Genomic DNA, 13,290 nt, shown 5'->3' on the forward strand with positions numbered 1-13,290 from the left:
AGAATACTTTTTAAAGAAGAGTGTTCTGCTTTGGTTTTACCCACAGCACTCTAAACACAGAGAAAACACTTAGCAAATACTTGTTGAATGAAAAGCAAAATTATTTCCTAACATATCCCAGGAAGTATGGAGGATCCTGGCATAAAAGTCTGCCTGCTGTGTAACTTGAGGTAGACAGTTCATCCTCTCATTACTTTCTCATCTGGAAAATGTAAATAGTGTGACCCATTCTACGTCAACTTTCCGGATTTTTCTTGAGAAATTCGACAAAGAATTTCAAACACCATAGAGAAAAATGAAAAGGGACCATTAGTAACGGTTGACTAAAAATTGACAGCTCAACACATAAATAATAACTTACAGTGATTCCATCTAATCCAGGCAGCCCAGGATCCCCCTGAGAAAGACAAAAGAGATTAATAAATCAAGCCTCTGGTATTTCATAGATAACTGACCTAAGATTTATGGACATGAAAACACATTAGTAAAACTTAGGCCTCTTCTCTCAAGGTCTTCTGTTTTAAATAATGTATGAATCGGACATGTTCAACCATTTACTTTTTTCCTAAGAAAAATATGGACTCTAGAAAACAAATATTATATCTTTAGTTGAACAGGATTTCATATTTTACTTGGATTAATTAATTTTCACCTTTGCTAGGAACTTATTAATTAGAAATTGCTTCTGCAGGCTGCTAATTTCCCTGTTCTTTTTGGAGGAAAGCTACCTTCTTGTGTGCTCTCATCCATGGAGAATCTCTGCGCATATGTATACAATACAAATCAGATATCTCAAGGGAGAATCAACAGAGCATACAGTCTCTGATTATGTTTTAATTACTTTGCGGCATCATAAGTCACTGTATGAATCTGTAATATAACCATCTTGTGGAAAGTGCTGTATTCTATTGGGTCCAGGGTCTCTTTGCTTTTTGGCCAAATCCATTTAATCAATGTTTGCTATGACAATAGCCATATTTTGACACCTGCTAGTGTTATCCACTTGGCTTACAGTAAAACATCAGCTCTCTGCAGGATGGAAAGAGCACTGCTTGGGTTTTGGCTCTTTGGTAAACTGGCTGTGTGACTCTGAGCAAGTCACATAGCCTCAGTATACCTCAGTTTTTCTACCTGTAAAATGAGAAACATGAATCTGACAATCATGAGGTCCTTTCCAAGACTAACATTCTATCTTCTGGCATGGCATCTATAGCCAAGAGCTTGAACCCCATACCTTCTCCAGTTCTCACCCACCCACCTCCATCACTCCCTTCCAAAGTGATTTCCAATGTTCTGGACTCTGTGCATGAATGGAAGACAGAAAGTTTCCATCCTCAGCTGAATGAGCTTGGGTGCATCTTCCCCTCATGTTGGGCACAGAGATTCCTATTTGCTACCAGGGAAATGATGGGCTTCCTTCCCGCTCTACAAAGGAAATAGGATCAATCATTTCACACCAAAACTTACTAAGGGCCCACAGGATACTAGCCAGCATACACCAAGAGTATAGTAACAAGAACATAGAAGGTTCTTGTCAATTCTACGAAGAGATGAAAGTTTCCAACCAGCTACAGAGTTGTCAGACAATTTTTACAGACAGCCAGGGGCCCAGAGAAGGGTGATAGGTTGGTGTTCAGGGACAGAAAAAGAGCAGGGACAAAATCCTGGGCTAGTGGCCATGCTAAGATGGATAGAGACATACACAGCTTCAAACCAAGGTATGCAGACATCAAGGATTCTAGAGCAGATGAAGGGTAACTGCCTCCAGGAAATGCCTTGGCTTATCAAAGAAAATAATACCCATACAAACTGTTTGCTGATCTATTTCCTATTTTTGGTCTAGATCCTACAAAGCAAATCTCTTTGACAGCATGGTTGCAAACATTTCTGTCAATGTTTCCACCACAAAGAGCTTAAGATCCTTTATATATCCAGCTTACTCTGCTCCTTAAATAGAGACACAGATGTTCGCTCTGGAAATGTTTTTATTAGAGGTGGAGACCAATCCCAGGGAGGTCAGCCTATAGCCTACTCAGCTGTCTGCCTTAGAGGCTCTTACCTTCATTCCTTTGAAACTACCTTGGGCAAAGACAGGTTCACCTTTAGATCCTTTCTGACCAGGAGGCCCCTGAGTAAAATAAGAAAAAAAACTCATAAATGCACACACACAGTTTTGTTAATACCATGATCTCATCAGATGGAGGATGGAACAGCAAGAGGATGAAATTATGTGGCTTGTTCTATGCCAGAATTGGCTGTGCTAAGGGACAAAGTACATCCTCTGAATAGGCAACGTGTCTCAAAGCTATATGCCTGCTCTCCCAACCTCCAAGTCAGAAGTTTGGAAAGGGACTAGAAAGTCGGAGACTTTGAATCTATTCAGAGCAGTGAACTTTTTCAGTAAAGAGACAGATAGTAAATAATTTAAGCTCTGCAGGCCATATCTGGGCTCTATCCCATATTCTTTTACTCTTCTTTTTTACAATCTTTTAAGAATGTAAATACAAGTCACAGGTCAAGGGTCATGTGGGCCAGTTTGCCAACCTCTGGTCTAAGAGAAATCTACAAATCCATCTCCATCCTGTGCTACTACCACATAACTTCAACTTCAACACCTGTCTAAGAGGCCAGTGTGTCTCACTAACATAGAAAACAGCTCAAAGTATGCCCGATCCATCTATCAACCAGACTTTTACTGTCGCAGTGGCAGATGCTGGCTATTTGCTAGATGTCACTCTCCTGAGGAAAATCAATGACCCCATACCTAAGGGGAAGTCAAGATTAGAATTAGGGGTACAGCTAAACTTTGGTGATTGAAGCATTGGTTGAATGATGAATTCTTTGAGTTAAAAAAATCATAGATATAATAAAAGAACAATGAGGTCTCAGAAGCACTAACCAGTTTCTTTACTAACACTTTCTATGTTCCCTTATTATTGTGGCCACTACTTTCATTAAAAGAGTGTTAAAGAATATTTACTCAGGATTCAGCAGGACTAGTAAGGTTCAGCTTAGTAAAAAATATATATCTAAGTTCCTGCTTAGGCTTAAGGGGAGGTTTAGGGATAGGATTAGGTTTTACCCTTCTCCTTTGGCTGTCAGATGTTTATTACCTCAAGATTTATTTTCTCCCTTTTGGGGGCAGCATTTCCTTAGTTTCCTGGATATCTACTTACTTAACACAGATGTGATTTGTTCTCCTCTCCTGTTGCCATGGCAGTGTCTGAAGGCCTTTGTGACTCAAACAGTTCCTACTAAGTCAGTAATATATCCTCCTTCCCTGCTGCATATTGGTTTGGTCCTTAGATATCAAGGTCCTTTATGACATGTATGTATGTCTCATTTTCTGACACCTATACCCACACCCACAACTTGGTCACTGAAGACAATGGTGCTGCTCTTTCAGTAAAATATCAATTAATTAATGTAGGATCTGTCTAATAGTGTGATTTTGAGCTAAATATATCACATTAGTACCCTTATTAGTTTAGATGATTTCAAGTGAGGTTGAGAATGGGCTCAAAATATTTTTTTTTCTCTTTCCAGCCACTTGTAAAAGCAGCCTTGGAAGGGCATGGTATCTATTAGAAATCCCTTAGATCCAAATATTGGAGCTCCATCTGGATGAATGGAATGAAAGAAAAATGGCGACACCAGGGTCTAATAAATGCTTTATCAATCCAAGAATCAAGGGTTATGATGTCTGTGGGGGAGGACATGGGAGAGGAACACAAACTATGTCTGTGTAAAGTTGGATTTCTCAACTATTTCTCACTATTGACACTCTGGGACAGATTATTCTTTGATGTTGGGGAGGGGGCCAGCAGCACACCTCCAGTTGTGACAATCAAAATGTTAACAATTGTAAAATGTCCCCTTGGGGGACATGAACACTCCCAGTTAAGAATAACGTATATACCAAGCTTGCCAAACCATTTGGGCCATTGTTAGTGCTTCCATGATTCTATGTAAGCCTTCCAAATACTACATTTCCAAATATTATCTGATGTGGTGACATGTGATGCAGTCCAAGCATGTACTTTGCTCTGAAATTTACTAGTCTTTCAACAATCTTGCCAACTCTAAAAGTATTATTTTAAAAAATAACCCTAAGTAGTAAAACATGTGTACACTCCCTGCAACTGGTATTCTTCTTTAGACTTTTAATGTGTCTAAATTAGACTCTTAAATTAGACAAGGGGCCACAGTGGTTGCCCCACAGATGCTTAATGAGATCTCCAGAGAACAACAACAACAAAAAAAGGGCAAACTTGGAGAGAGGCAAAGCCACTTGAAATAATGTACAAAGATCTGGCAGCGTACAGGTGATCCGAGAAGCCCAGGAAAACCATCAGGGCCTGGAAATCCAACAGCTCCTTGAGTCCCATTACAGCCATCCCGGCCAGGTGGGCCTCTGGACCCTGGCTGTCCAGGGTGGCCCTGTTCAAAGAGAAAAGAAAGGATCATGTCAGGCACAGGACTCTCAGCTACTCCAATAAGTTTTATAGTGAAAGAAGCCAAGCATACTGCCAAACTCTAGCTCCTTGTTCATTCCCTTAGCCCCATCACCAATGTTCTCATAGCCTTCCTTTATACTCAGGTGTATGTGGCTGATGACAGCTCAGTGTTACCTCTCCCAAAAGGATCAATGCTTTAATAGGATCCAAGCTGAAACCAAAAGGATGAAACATAAAGAGGTGGGATACACAGGTGGTTGCAACTTCACCTTCCCTGGGTACAAAGATGTACTAAGATGGGGCTTAGCTGTCTGGAAGCTGAAATTCTACCAATATGGACTCATGCCAGGCTTTGGGATTCCTCAGAATAGACTGAAATCTGGGCAGCCTGGCATGGCTTTCTGTATTGGAAGCTTTGTTTGCATGGGAAATGATGATGGATTTTGGTCATCAGAGTAGAAGAAGTTTTCACAGCACCACCTCTCCTGAAAGCGGCTTGATTGAAAATAAGCATGTCCTGGAAGAACTACACTTTCAATCTTATTTTATCATTATCACATGCCAGGCTATTGTTTTGGTTAGAGAAATGTTTCTTCTCCATACTCACTATGGAGGCAGTTGTTTTGCTGGTTTATTAATAACCAATCATATACAGTTGGTCTAAATTCAATTATTTTCCAAAGTTGGGCTTTCTTGGTGCATAGAGTCTACTTTTCTGTAAGGAATATCTCTTTTTTAATATGTTAAAAGTGGGTTGTGTGTTGGGTATGGAGCAAAGAGATGACCTGGGAGACCAGAAATACAGATGGGTTAATAAAAGGTAGACTCTCACATTCTCACACACACTTTTTAAAGCCAAGTATATATATATATAACGATTCGAGGGAAATACGCCACGTGTTCGAAAAGCAACTTTTCAAATTATTAGAGGAAACAAACTTTTATCAAATTCTTATTAAGAAAATGCCTCATAGAATTCTATTTCATTTACGTTGCTATTATAGCTATAGGCGATAGTCTGTTAATACAAAAGTATGCATCTACACTGCTGGACTCAGAATGCTAAGTCCAGAGGAGGGGTCAACAAACATATCTTTGCAATAAACTCGTTACAATCTGTGCCTTTCCAGACTGAAGTGAGTTGCAGTGGGGGAAACTGAGACAGTTTATTAGAGTCATCAACATTTTATTACTAAATGAGATGGCTATTATTTTTCCTGAAGATATACACTTTACCTTCCCCAGATCTGTGCCTTGGGAGGCTGGTCCTTCTGTAGTTTTCTTGCCTGAACTACTGATATCTTCTTTCTGTAGGTTTCCAGAGGCACCCGTTCGCTCTTTTCTACCTTAGATGAATTCTCTGAAATTAACCTCTGACTTAAAATGAGCTAGAGCTTGGAATTCAAGAAGTCAACAGACCACCCAATTATCTCAACCCAGAAAGGCCTTCTCCAAGACACATTGCATTAAAACTATCAAAAATCAGGGGAATTCTGGGAAACATGGCAGATTGAGAGACGTCCTCAGATCTCTCCCCTTGAAACAACAGTAAGCTGAACATCTAAAACTCAACAACAAAAAAAAACACCCAAACTGCACACCAGCACATCTGAGCGTGGGATCTGCGCATAAGAGCTACCACAGGTCAGAACCCCGGGTGTCGGGTGACAGACTGGGAGAAATAAAGAAGCTGCCTCTAGCAGCCGCCAGAGCTCCCTGCAGGAGGACAAGGAGGGGAGAAGGTCCGACGACTTCCCTGAACAGTCCTGCTTGGACGTGCTATGAGTTCCACGTGGCAGGCGGCTGGGCCCAGTCATCAGGGCAGAAAGCAGAGAAGTGGGATGGGACCTCAGAGAGACAATAGTTGATTTTTACTGGCCGTGGTTGCAAAACTGAGGCTGAGCCACAGCATTGAAATCCCAACCCAAAGGGACCCTCCCACATACCCTCTGAGACCCATCACCGCAGAGCTCCAGTGGAATCTGAGCAAACGCTGCCAAGACCTTCACTGACACAGACAGGGACTGAAACAGAGTAGCAAGTGTGATTAAATATCTATCAGAAAATAAAAAGGCATTTTAAAGGCTTTATATAAAGCAGGGATCCAAGAGGCTTAGACGCCAATAACCGGAAACCAAAAGAAAAGCGCCTTCTTTGCAGCAGGCTAAAGAGAGATCATATAAAATAAATCTTTCAGGAAAAAAAGCAGAATACATTTTCATTAATGCCCAGGTGGAGAAATAGTCCATTAAACACCACAAACAACCAAGGTGACAAGGCATCTCAGAAAGAAAGAGAAAAATCTCCAGAAAATAAGGTTACAGACATAGAAATATGCAACTTAAAAGATAGAGAATTCAGGATGGTACTTCTGAAAAAACTCAGTGAGCAGAGAAAAGAGATTGAAACCTTCAAAAAGAACCAAATACAAATTCTGGAAATTTTTAAAAAACAAAAACAAAAACAAAAACAAAACCTGCAAACAAACAAACAAACAAACAAAAACACTACAATAGTTGAAAAATGAAATAGCAAGCTTGGGAAATAGAGTTGACAAAATGGAGGAAGGATCAGTGATATCAAAGACAGAAATCTAGAAATAAATCAGAAGAAAGAAGAGAGAAACTGAAGAATGAAAGATAATGAAAGAGAAATACAAGAACTAGCTCATACCATCAGGAGAGGAAACATAAGAATAATGGGCATTCTCGAAGGTGAAGAAAAGGAGCAGAGACTAGAAAACTAATAGTGGATGAGAATTTCTCAAATCTAAGAAATGAGCTGGAGCTTGGAATTCAAGAAGTCAATAGAACGCCCAATGATCTCAACCCAAAAAGGCCTTCACCAAGACACATTGTATTAAAGTTATCAAAAATCAATGACAAAGACAGAATTCTCAGGGCAGCCAGGGAGAAGAAAACGGTAATTTATAAAGAAAAAAACATTAGATTATCATCGGACTTCTCAGCCCAAACTTTACAAGCCAGAAAGGAATAGAATCAAATATGTAAACTATTAAGTGAAAGGAACTACCACCCTAGAATAATGTATCAAATTAAGCTCTCCTTTAGATATGAAGGAGAAATTAAGACCTTTCCAGACATACAAAAATTGACGGAATTCTCCACTATGAGGCCTGCACTACACTAAATACTGAAAGGGGTCAGTTTACCTAAAACAAAATGACTAAAAAACAAAAACAAAAACAAACAAAAAAACATAATTAGGAGTAAAGCGACTATCAGGCAAATAAAAACAGAGGAGTGCAATCCTTACTAAGAACAGGGCATTATAAGCTTAAATAGTAAGAGAATTGCTATAGCAAGATAGTAATGAACGTTCAGCATACAAAGGGACAAATTGAGATAACAATGACTGAAAAAGGGAGGATTCAAAGATCCAAATTTGCAAAGGGGAATAGAGATAAGGCATAAGCAGAAGAAAATGGATGACTGTATATATATAACTATCCTTTTCATATTTGTAATGGTAACCACACACCAAAGATTCAGAACTAAAGTATATAACATAAAATAAGAAGAACCAGAGGGGAAACCCATAAAAAACAACCAAAATAGAGAAAACAGAAACACAAGGAAACAGAAGCAATGGAAACACAGAGCTACCAGAAAGTAAAAGATAAAATGGCTATAAGAAGACCTCATATTTCAATAATCATCTTAAATGTAAATGGACTGAACTCACCAATAAAAAACACAGAATTGTAAATTGGATCAAAAAACAAAACCCAACCATATGCTGCCTCCAGGAGACACATCTCAGCTCCAAAGGCAAATACAGACTCCAAGTGAAAGGATGGAAAATGATATTGCACGCAAATGGCATTTGGAAAAAAGTGGGAGTAACAGTACTAATATCAGACGAAACAGACTTCAAAATAAAAAAAAGTAAAGAAAGATATTGAGGGACACTTCATAATGATAAAGGGAATCATGCGCCAAGAAGACATAACACTTATTAATATCTATGCTCCCAATCAGGGAATGCCAAAATATGTAAAGCAATTACTAACAGAACTAAAGGGAGAAACAGACCAAAACTCTATCATAGTAGGGGACCTAAATAACACACTGTCTGATATGGACGTATCATCTAAACAGAAAATCAATAAGGAAATAGCATCCTTAAATAACACATTAGACCAACTTGATATAATTGACATATACAGAGCCTTCCATTCCAAAACAGCTGCTTATACATTCTTCTCTAGTGCACATGGAACATTCTCAAGAACTGACCACATACTGGGACACAGAGATAGCCTCAACACATATAAGAGGGTAGAAATCATATCAACCATATTCTCTGATCATAATGCTTTGAAGTTGGAGATCAACTGCAAAAAGAAATCAGGGAGAACCACAAATACATGGAGATTAAACAACATGCTACTGGAGAATAACCGGGTCAGAGAAGAAATAAAAAGAGAGATCAGGAGATGCATAGAAACGAATGATAATGATGTTACAACATATCAAAACTTTTAGGAAATGGCAAAAGTGGTCATAAGAGGAAAGTTCATATCATTACAGGCCTATCTCCAAAATCAAGAATGAGCCTAAATAAATAACCTAACGCTTCACCTTAAAAAACTAGAAAAGGAAGAACAAATGAAGCCTAAAGTCAGAAGAAGGAAATAAATAATCAAAATTAGAGCAGGAATCAATGAAATTGAAAACAAAAATTAGAAAAAAATAAATGCAATAAAGAGCTGGTTCTTTGAGAAGGTTAATAAAATTGGCGAAACCTTGGCTAGACTCACTAGAGAACAGGACACAAATAAACAAAATCAGGGATGAAAGAAGTGAATTTATGACTGACATTGCAGAAATTCAAAGGATCAAGCAAGAATACTATAAAAAAGTACATAACACTAAATTTAATAACTTAGAAAAATGGATAAGTACTTAGAAAAATACAGTCTTCCTATACTGAATGGAGAAGATCTGGAAAATCTAAATAGTCTGATCAGCAGTATGGAAATTGAAACAATCACCAAAAACATATGAAAAAGTAAAAGTCCAGGACTAGATGGCTTCATCAGTGAATTCTACCAAACGTTCAAAGATTTAATGCCTATTCTCCTCAAACTCTTCCAAAATATTAAGGAGGAGACAATATTTTCTAACTGATTCTATGAGGCCAATATTACTCTAATACCCAAACCTGATAAGGATAACACAAAAAAAGAAAACTACAGGCCAATATCTCTCATAAACAAAGATGCAAAAATCCTAAATATGATACTAGCGAACCGAATACAGCAACATACTAAAAAGATTATACGTGACGATCAAGTGGGCTTCATTCCAGGGGCACAGGGAAGGTTCAACAAACTCAAATTGATTAATGTGATACACAACATAAACAAATTAAAAAATGAGAATCATATCATCATATCAATAGATGCAGAAAAAGCCTTTGATAAGAAACATCTATTTATGATCAAAACACTTAACAAATTCGGTATAGAGGGAAAGTACCTTAACATAATAAAGGCCATATATGACAAACCCTCAGCCAACATTATACTTAATGGTGAAAAACTAAAATCCTTCCCTCTAAGATCAGGAACAAGGCAAGGCTGTCCACTATCGCCACTGTTATTGAATATAACATTGTGGGTCCTAGAGAGTGTAATCAGACAAGAGAAACATATAAAAGGCATCCAAATAGGACATGAAGAAGTCAAACTGTCACTATTTGCGGATGACATGATTCTCTATATAGAAATCCCTAAAGACTCCACAAGAACACTACTAGAAACAATAAGCAAATACAGTAAAGTCTCTGGATAAAAAGTTAAAGTTCAAAAATCTGTAGCGTTCCTACACTCTAATAATGAAGTGTCAGAAAAAGAAGTAGAAAAATTAATTCCTTTTGCAATTACACCATAAAGAATAAAATACTTACTAAGAAATGTAATGAAACATGTGAAGGACTTATATATAGAATGAAAACTACAAGACCCTATTAAAAGAAATTGAAGATGATACAAAGAAATGGAAAGATATTTCGTGTTCTTGGATTGAAAGAATCGATGTAGTTAAAATGACCATATTACCTAAAGCATTATACAGATTTAATGCAATCCCCATCAAAATCTCATTGGCAGTTTTTAAAGAAATGGAACAAAAAATCATCAGATTTGTATGGAAGCACTAAAGACCCGGAATTGCCAAAGCCATCCTGAGAAAAAAGAATGAGGCTGGAGGCATCACTCTGTTCGACTTCAAATTATACTACAAAGCAACAGTAATCAAAGCGGCATTGGATTGGCAGAAAAACAGACATACTGACCAGTGGAACAGAATCGAGAGTCCAGAATAAAACCCATGTTTATATTGGTAAGTAATTTTCTACAAAAGAGCCAAAAACATTCAGTGTAGAAAGGAAAGCCTCTTTAAGGCTTCAAGGCTGGGAAAACTGGAAGGCCATCTGTAAAAGAATGAAACTAGACTGTTGTCTATCATCACACAGCAAAATTAACTCACAATGGATGAACGAACGGAATATAAGACCTGAAACAGTAAAATGCATAGAAGAAAACATAGGAACTAAGCTCAAGGTGTTAAAAGAGGATTTATGAATTTGACCTCAAAGGCAAGGGAAGTAAAGGCAAAAATAAGTGAATGGGACTACATCAAACTACAAAGCTTCTTCACAGCAAAAGCAATTGTCAACAAGGTAAAGAGAAACCCAACTCAATGTGAAAATATATTTGTAAGCAACGCCTCTGATAAGGGCCTAATATACAAAATATACAAAGAACTCATACGACTCAGTAACAACAACAACAGGAAAATAAATGATCCAAGCAATAAATGGGCAGGGGACCTGAAGGGACACTTCTCCCTAGAGGACATACAGATGGCCAAGAAATATAGGAAAAGATGTTCAACATCGGTAGCTATTAAGGAAATGCAAATCAAAACCACAATGAGATACCATCACACCTGTGAGAATAGCTATAATCAACAGGAGAAGTAATAACAAGTGCTGGAGAGGATGCAGAGAAAAAGGAACCCTTATACACGGCAGGTGGGACTGCAAATTGGTACAGCCACTATGGAAAACAGTACGGAGGTTCCTCAAAAGACTAAGAATTGATCTATCCTATGATCCAGCAATCCTTCTACTGGGTATTTACTCCAAAGACTTGAAAACCCATCTCTGAAAAGATGTTTGTACACCGATATTCATAGCATTATTCACAGTGGCTAGGAAGCAATCGAAGTGTCCTACAATAGATGACTGGATAAAGAAGGTGTGGTAATATATACAATAGAATAATACTCAGTTATAAGAAGAGATGGAATACTGCCATTTGCGACAACATAGATGGGCCTCGAGATAATCATGCTTAGCGAAATAAGCCGGACTGAAAAAGTTGAAAATCACATGATATCACGTATATGTGAGATATAAACCTAAAAGCAACAAATGAAAAGGACAAACAGAGACTCATGGACATGGATTATAGGCTAGTGGTCACCAGAGGACTATAGACTAGTGGATACTAGTGGGATGGGGGAGAAGCGGGAGGGAGATGGAGTAAAGGGGGTCAAATATAGAGTTTAGGGGGACAATGAAGTGGGTAAAGGGGATCAAATATATGGTAGCTGAAGGGAACTGGACTTTGGGTGGTAAATGCACAATAGAATATACAGATGTCAAATGATAATGTACACCCGAAAATTATATAATTGTATTAACCAATGTTATCCCAATACACTTAATTAAAAATTAAAAAAAAAAATCAATGACAAAGAAAAAATTCTCAGGGCAGCCAGGGAAAAGAAGATAGTAACCTATCAAGGAAAACCCATTAGAATATCTTTGGACCTCTCAGCACAAAACTTACAAGCCAGGACAGAGTGGAATCAAATATTCAAACTATTAAATGATAGGAACTACCAGTCAAGAACAATGTATCCAGCATAGTTCTCCTTTAGATATGAAAGAGAAAGACATTTCCAGACATACAAAAATGGAGGGAATTCTCTACTATAAGTCCTGCATACAGGAAATAGTGAAATGAATCATATCAACTAAAACAAAATGACAAAAAAAAAAAATACATACCTAGGAGTATGGCGACTAGCAGGCGGACAGAAGCAGAGGAGTGCAACCCTTACTAGGAACAGGGCGTTATAAGCTTAAACAATAAAAAGAGATTTGCTATAGTAAGAGAGTAATGAATGTTCAGCAAATATAATGATAAATTGAGACAACAATGACTGAAAAGGGGAGGATTCAAAGATCCAGATTCGCAAAGAGGAATGGAGATAAGGCATGAGTAGAAGAAAATGCACGACTGTATATATTTAACTATCATTTACATATTCCTAATGGTAACCACACATCAAAGATACAGAACTGAAGTATATAACATAAAACAAGAAGGACCAAAGGGAAAACCCACAAAACCCCATGAAAATTAAAAAACAAAAAAACAAAAAAAACAAAAAAACAGACACATAAGGACGAGGACAATGGAAACACCGAGTTACCAGAAAGGAAAACATAAAATGGTTATATGAAATCCTCATATTTCAATAAGCTCCCCAAATGTAAATGGACTGAACTTACCAATAGAAACCACAGAGTTGCAGATTGGATCAAAAAACAAAACCCAATTATATGCTGCCTTTAGGAGATACATCTTAGTTCCAAATACAAATACAGACTCAAAGTGAAAGGCTAGAAAATGATATTTCAGGCAAATGGCATTCAGAGCACTGATATTAGCAGTGCTAATATCAGACGAAATAGGCTTCGAAATAAAAAAGGTAAAGAAACATACTGAGAG

The 13,290-nt window shown here is 37.8% G+C and overlaps 1 protein-coding gene across 1 annotated transcript in view; it reads right to left on the minus strand.

The window, feature by feature from the left end:
* COL4A6 (collagen type IV alpha 6 chain) overlaps window positions 1–13,290 on the minus strand; it is a 303,150-nt gene that overhangs the window by 53,627 nt on the left and 236,233 nt on the right. The window contains exons 6-8 of the mRNA XM_023534147.1: window positions 4,324–4,440; window positions 2,060–2,128; window positions 362–397 (exon numbers count right to left, since the gene is read on the minus strand). Of these exons, the coding sequence (XP_023389915.1) occupies window positions 362–397; window positions 2,060–2,128; window positions 4,324–4,440 (222 nt within the window). The remainder of the gene's footprint in view (window positions 1–361; window positions 398–2,059; window positions 2,129–4,323; window positions 4,441–13,290) is intronic.

Source organism: Pteropus vampyrus, unplaced genomic scaffold, assembly GCF_000151845.1.
Source record: "Pteropus vampyrus isolate Shadow unplaced genomic scaffold, Pvam_2.0 Scaffold120, whole genome shotgun sequence".
In the NCBI taxonomy this organism is placed as follows: domain Eukaryota; kingdom Metazoa; phylum Chordata; class Mammalia; order Chiroptera; family Pteropodidae; genus Pteropus; species Pteropus vampyrus.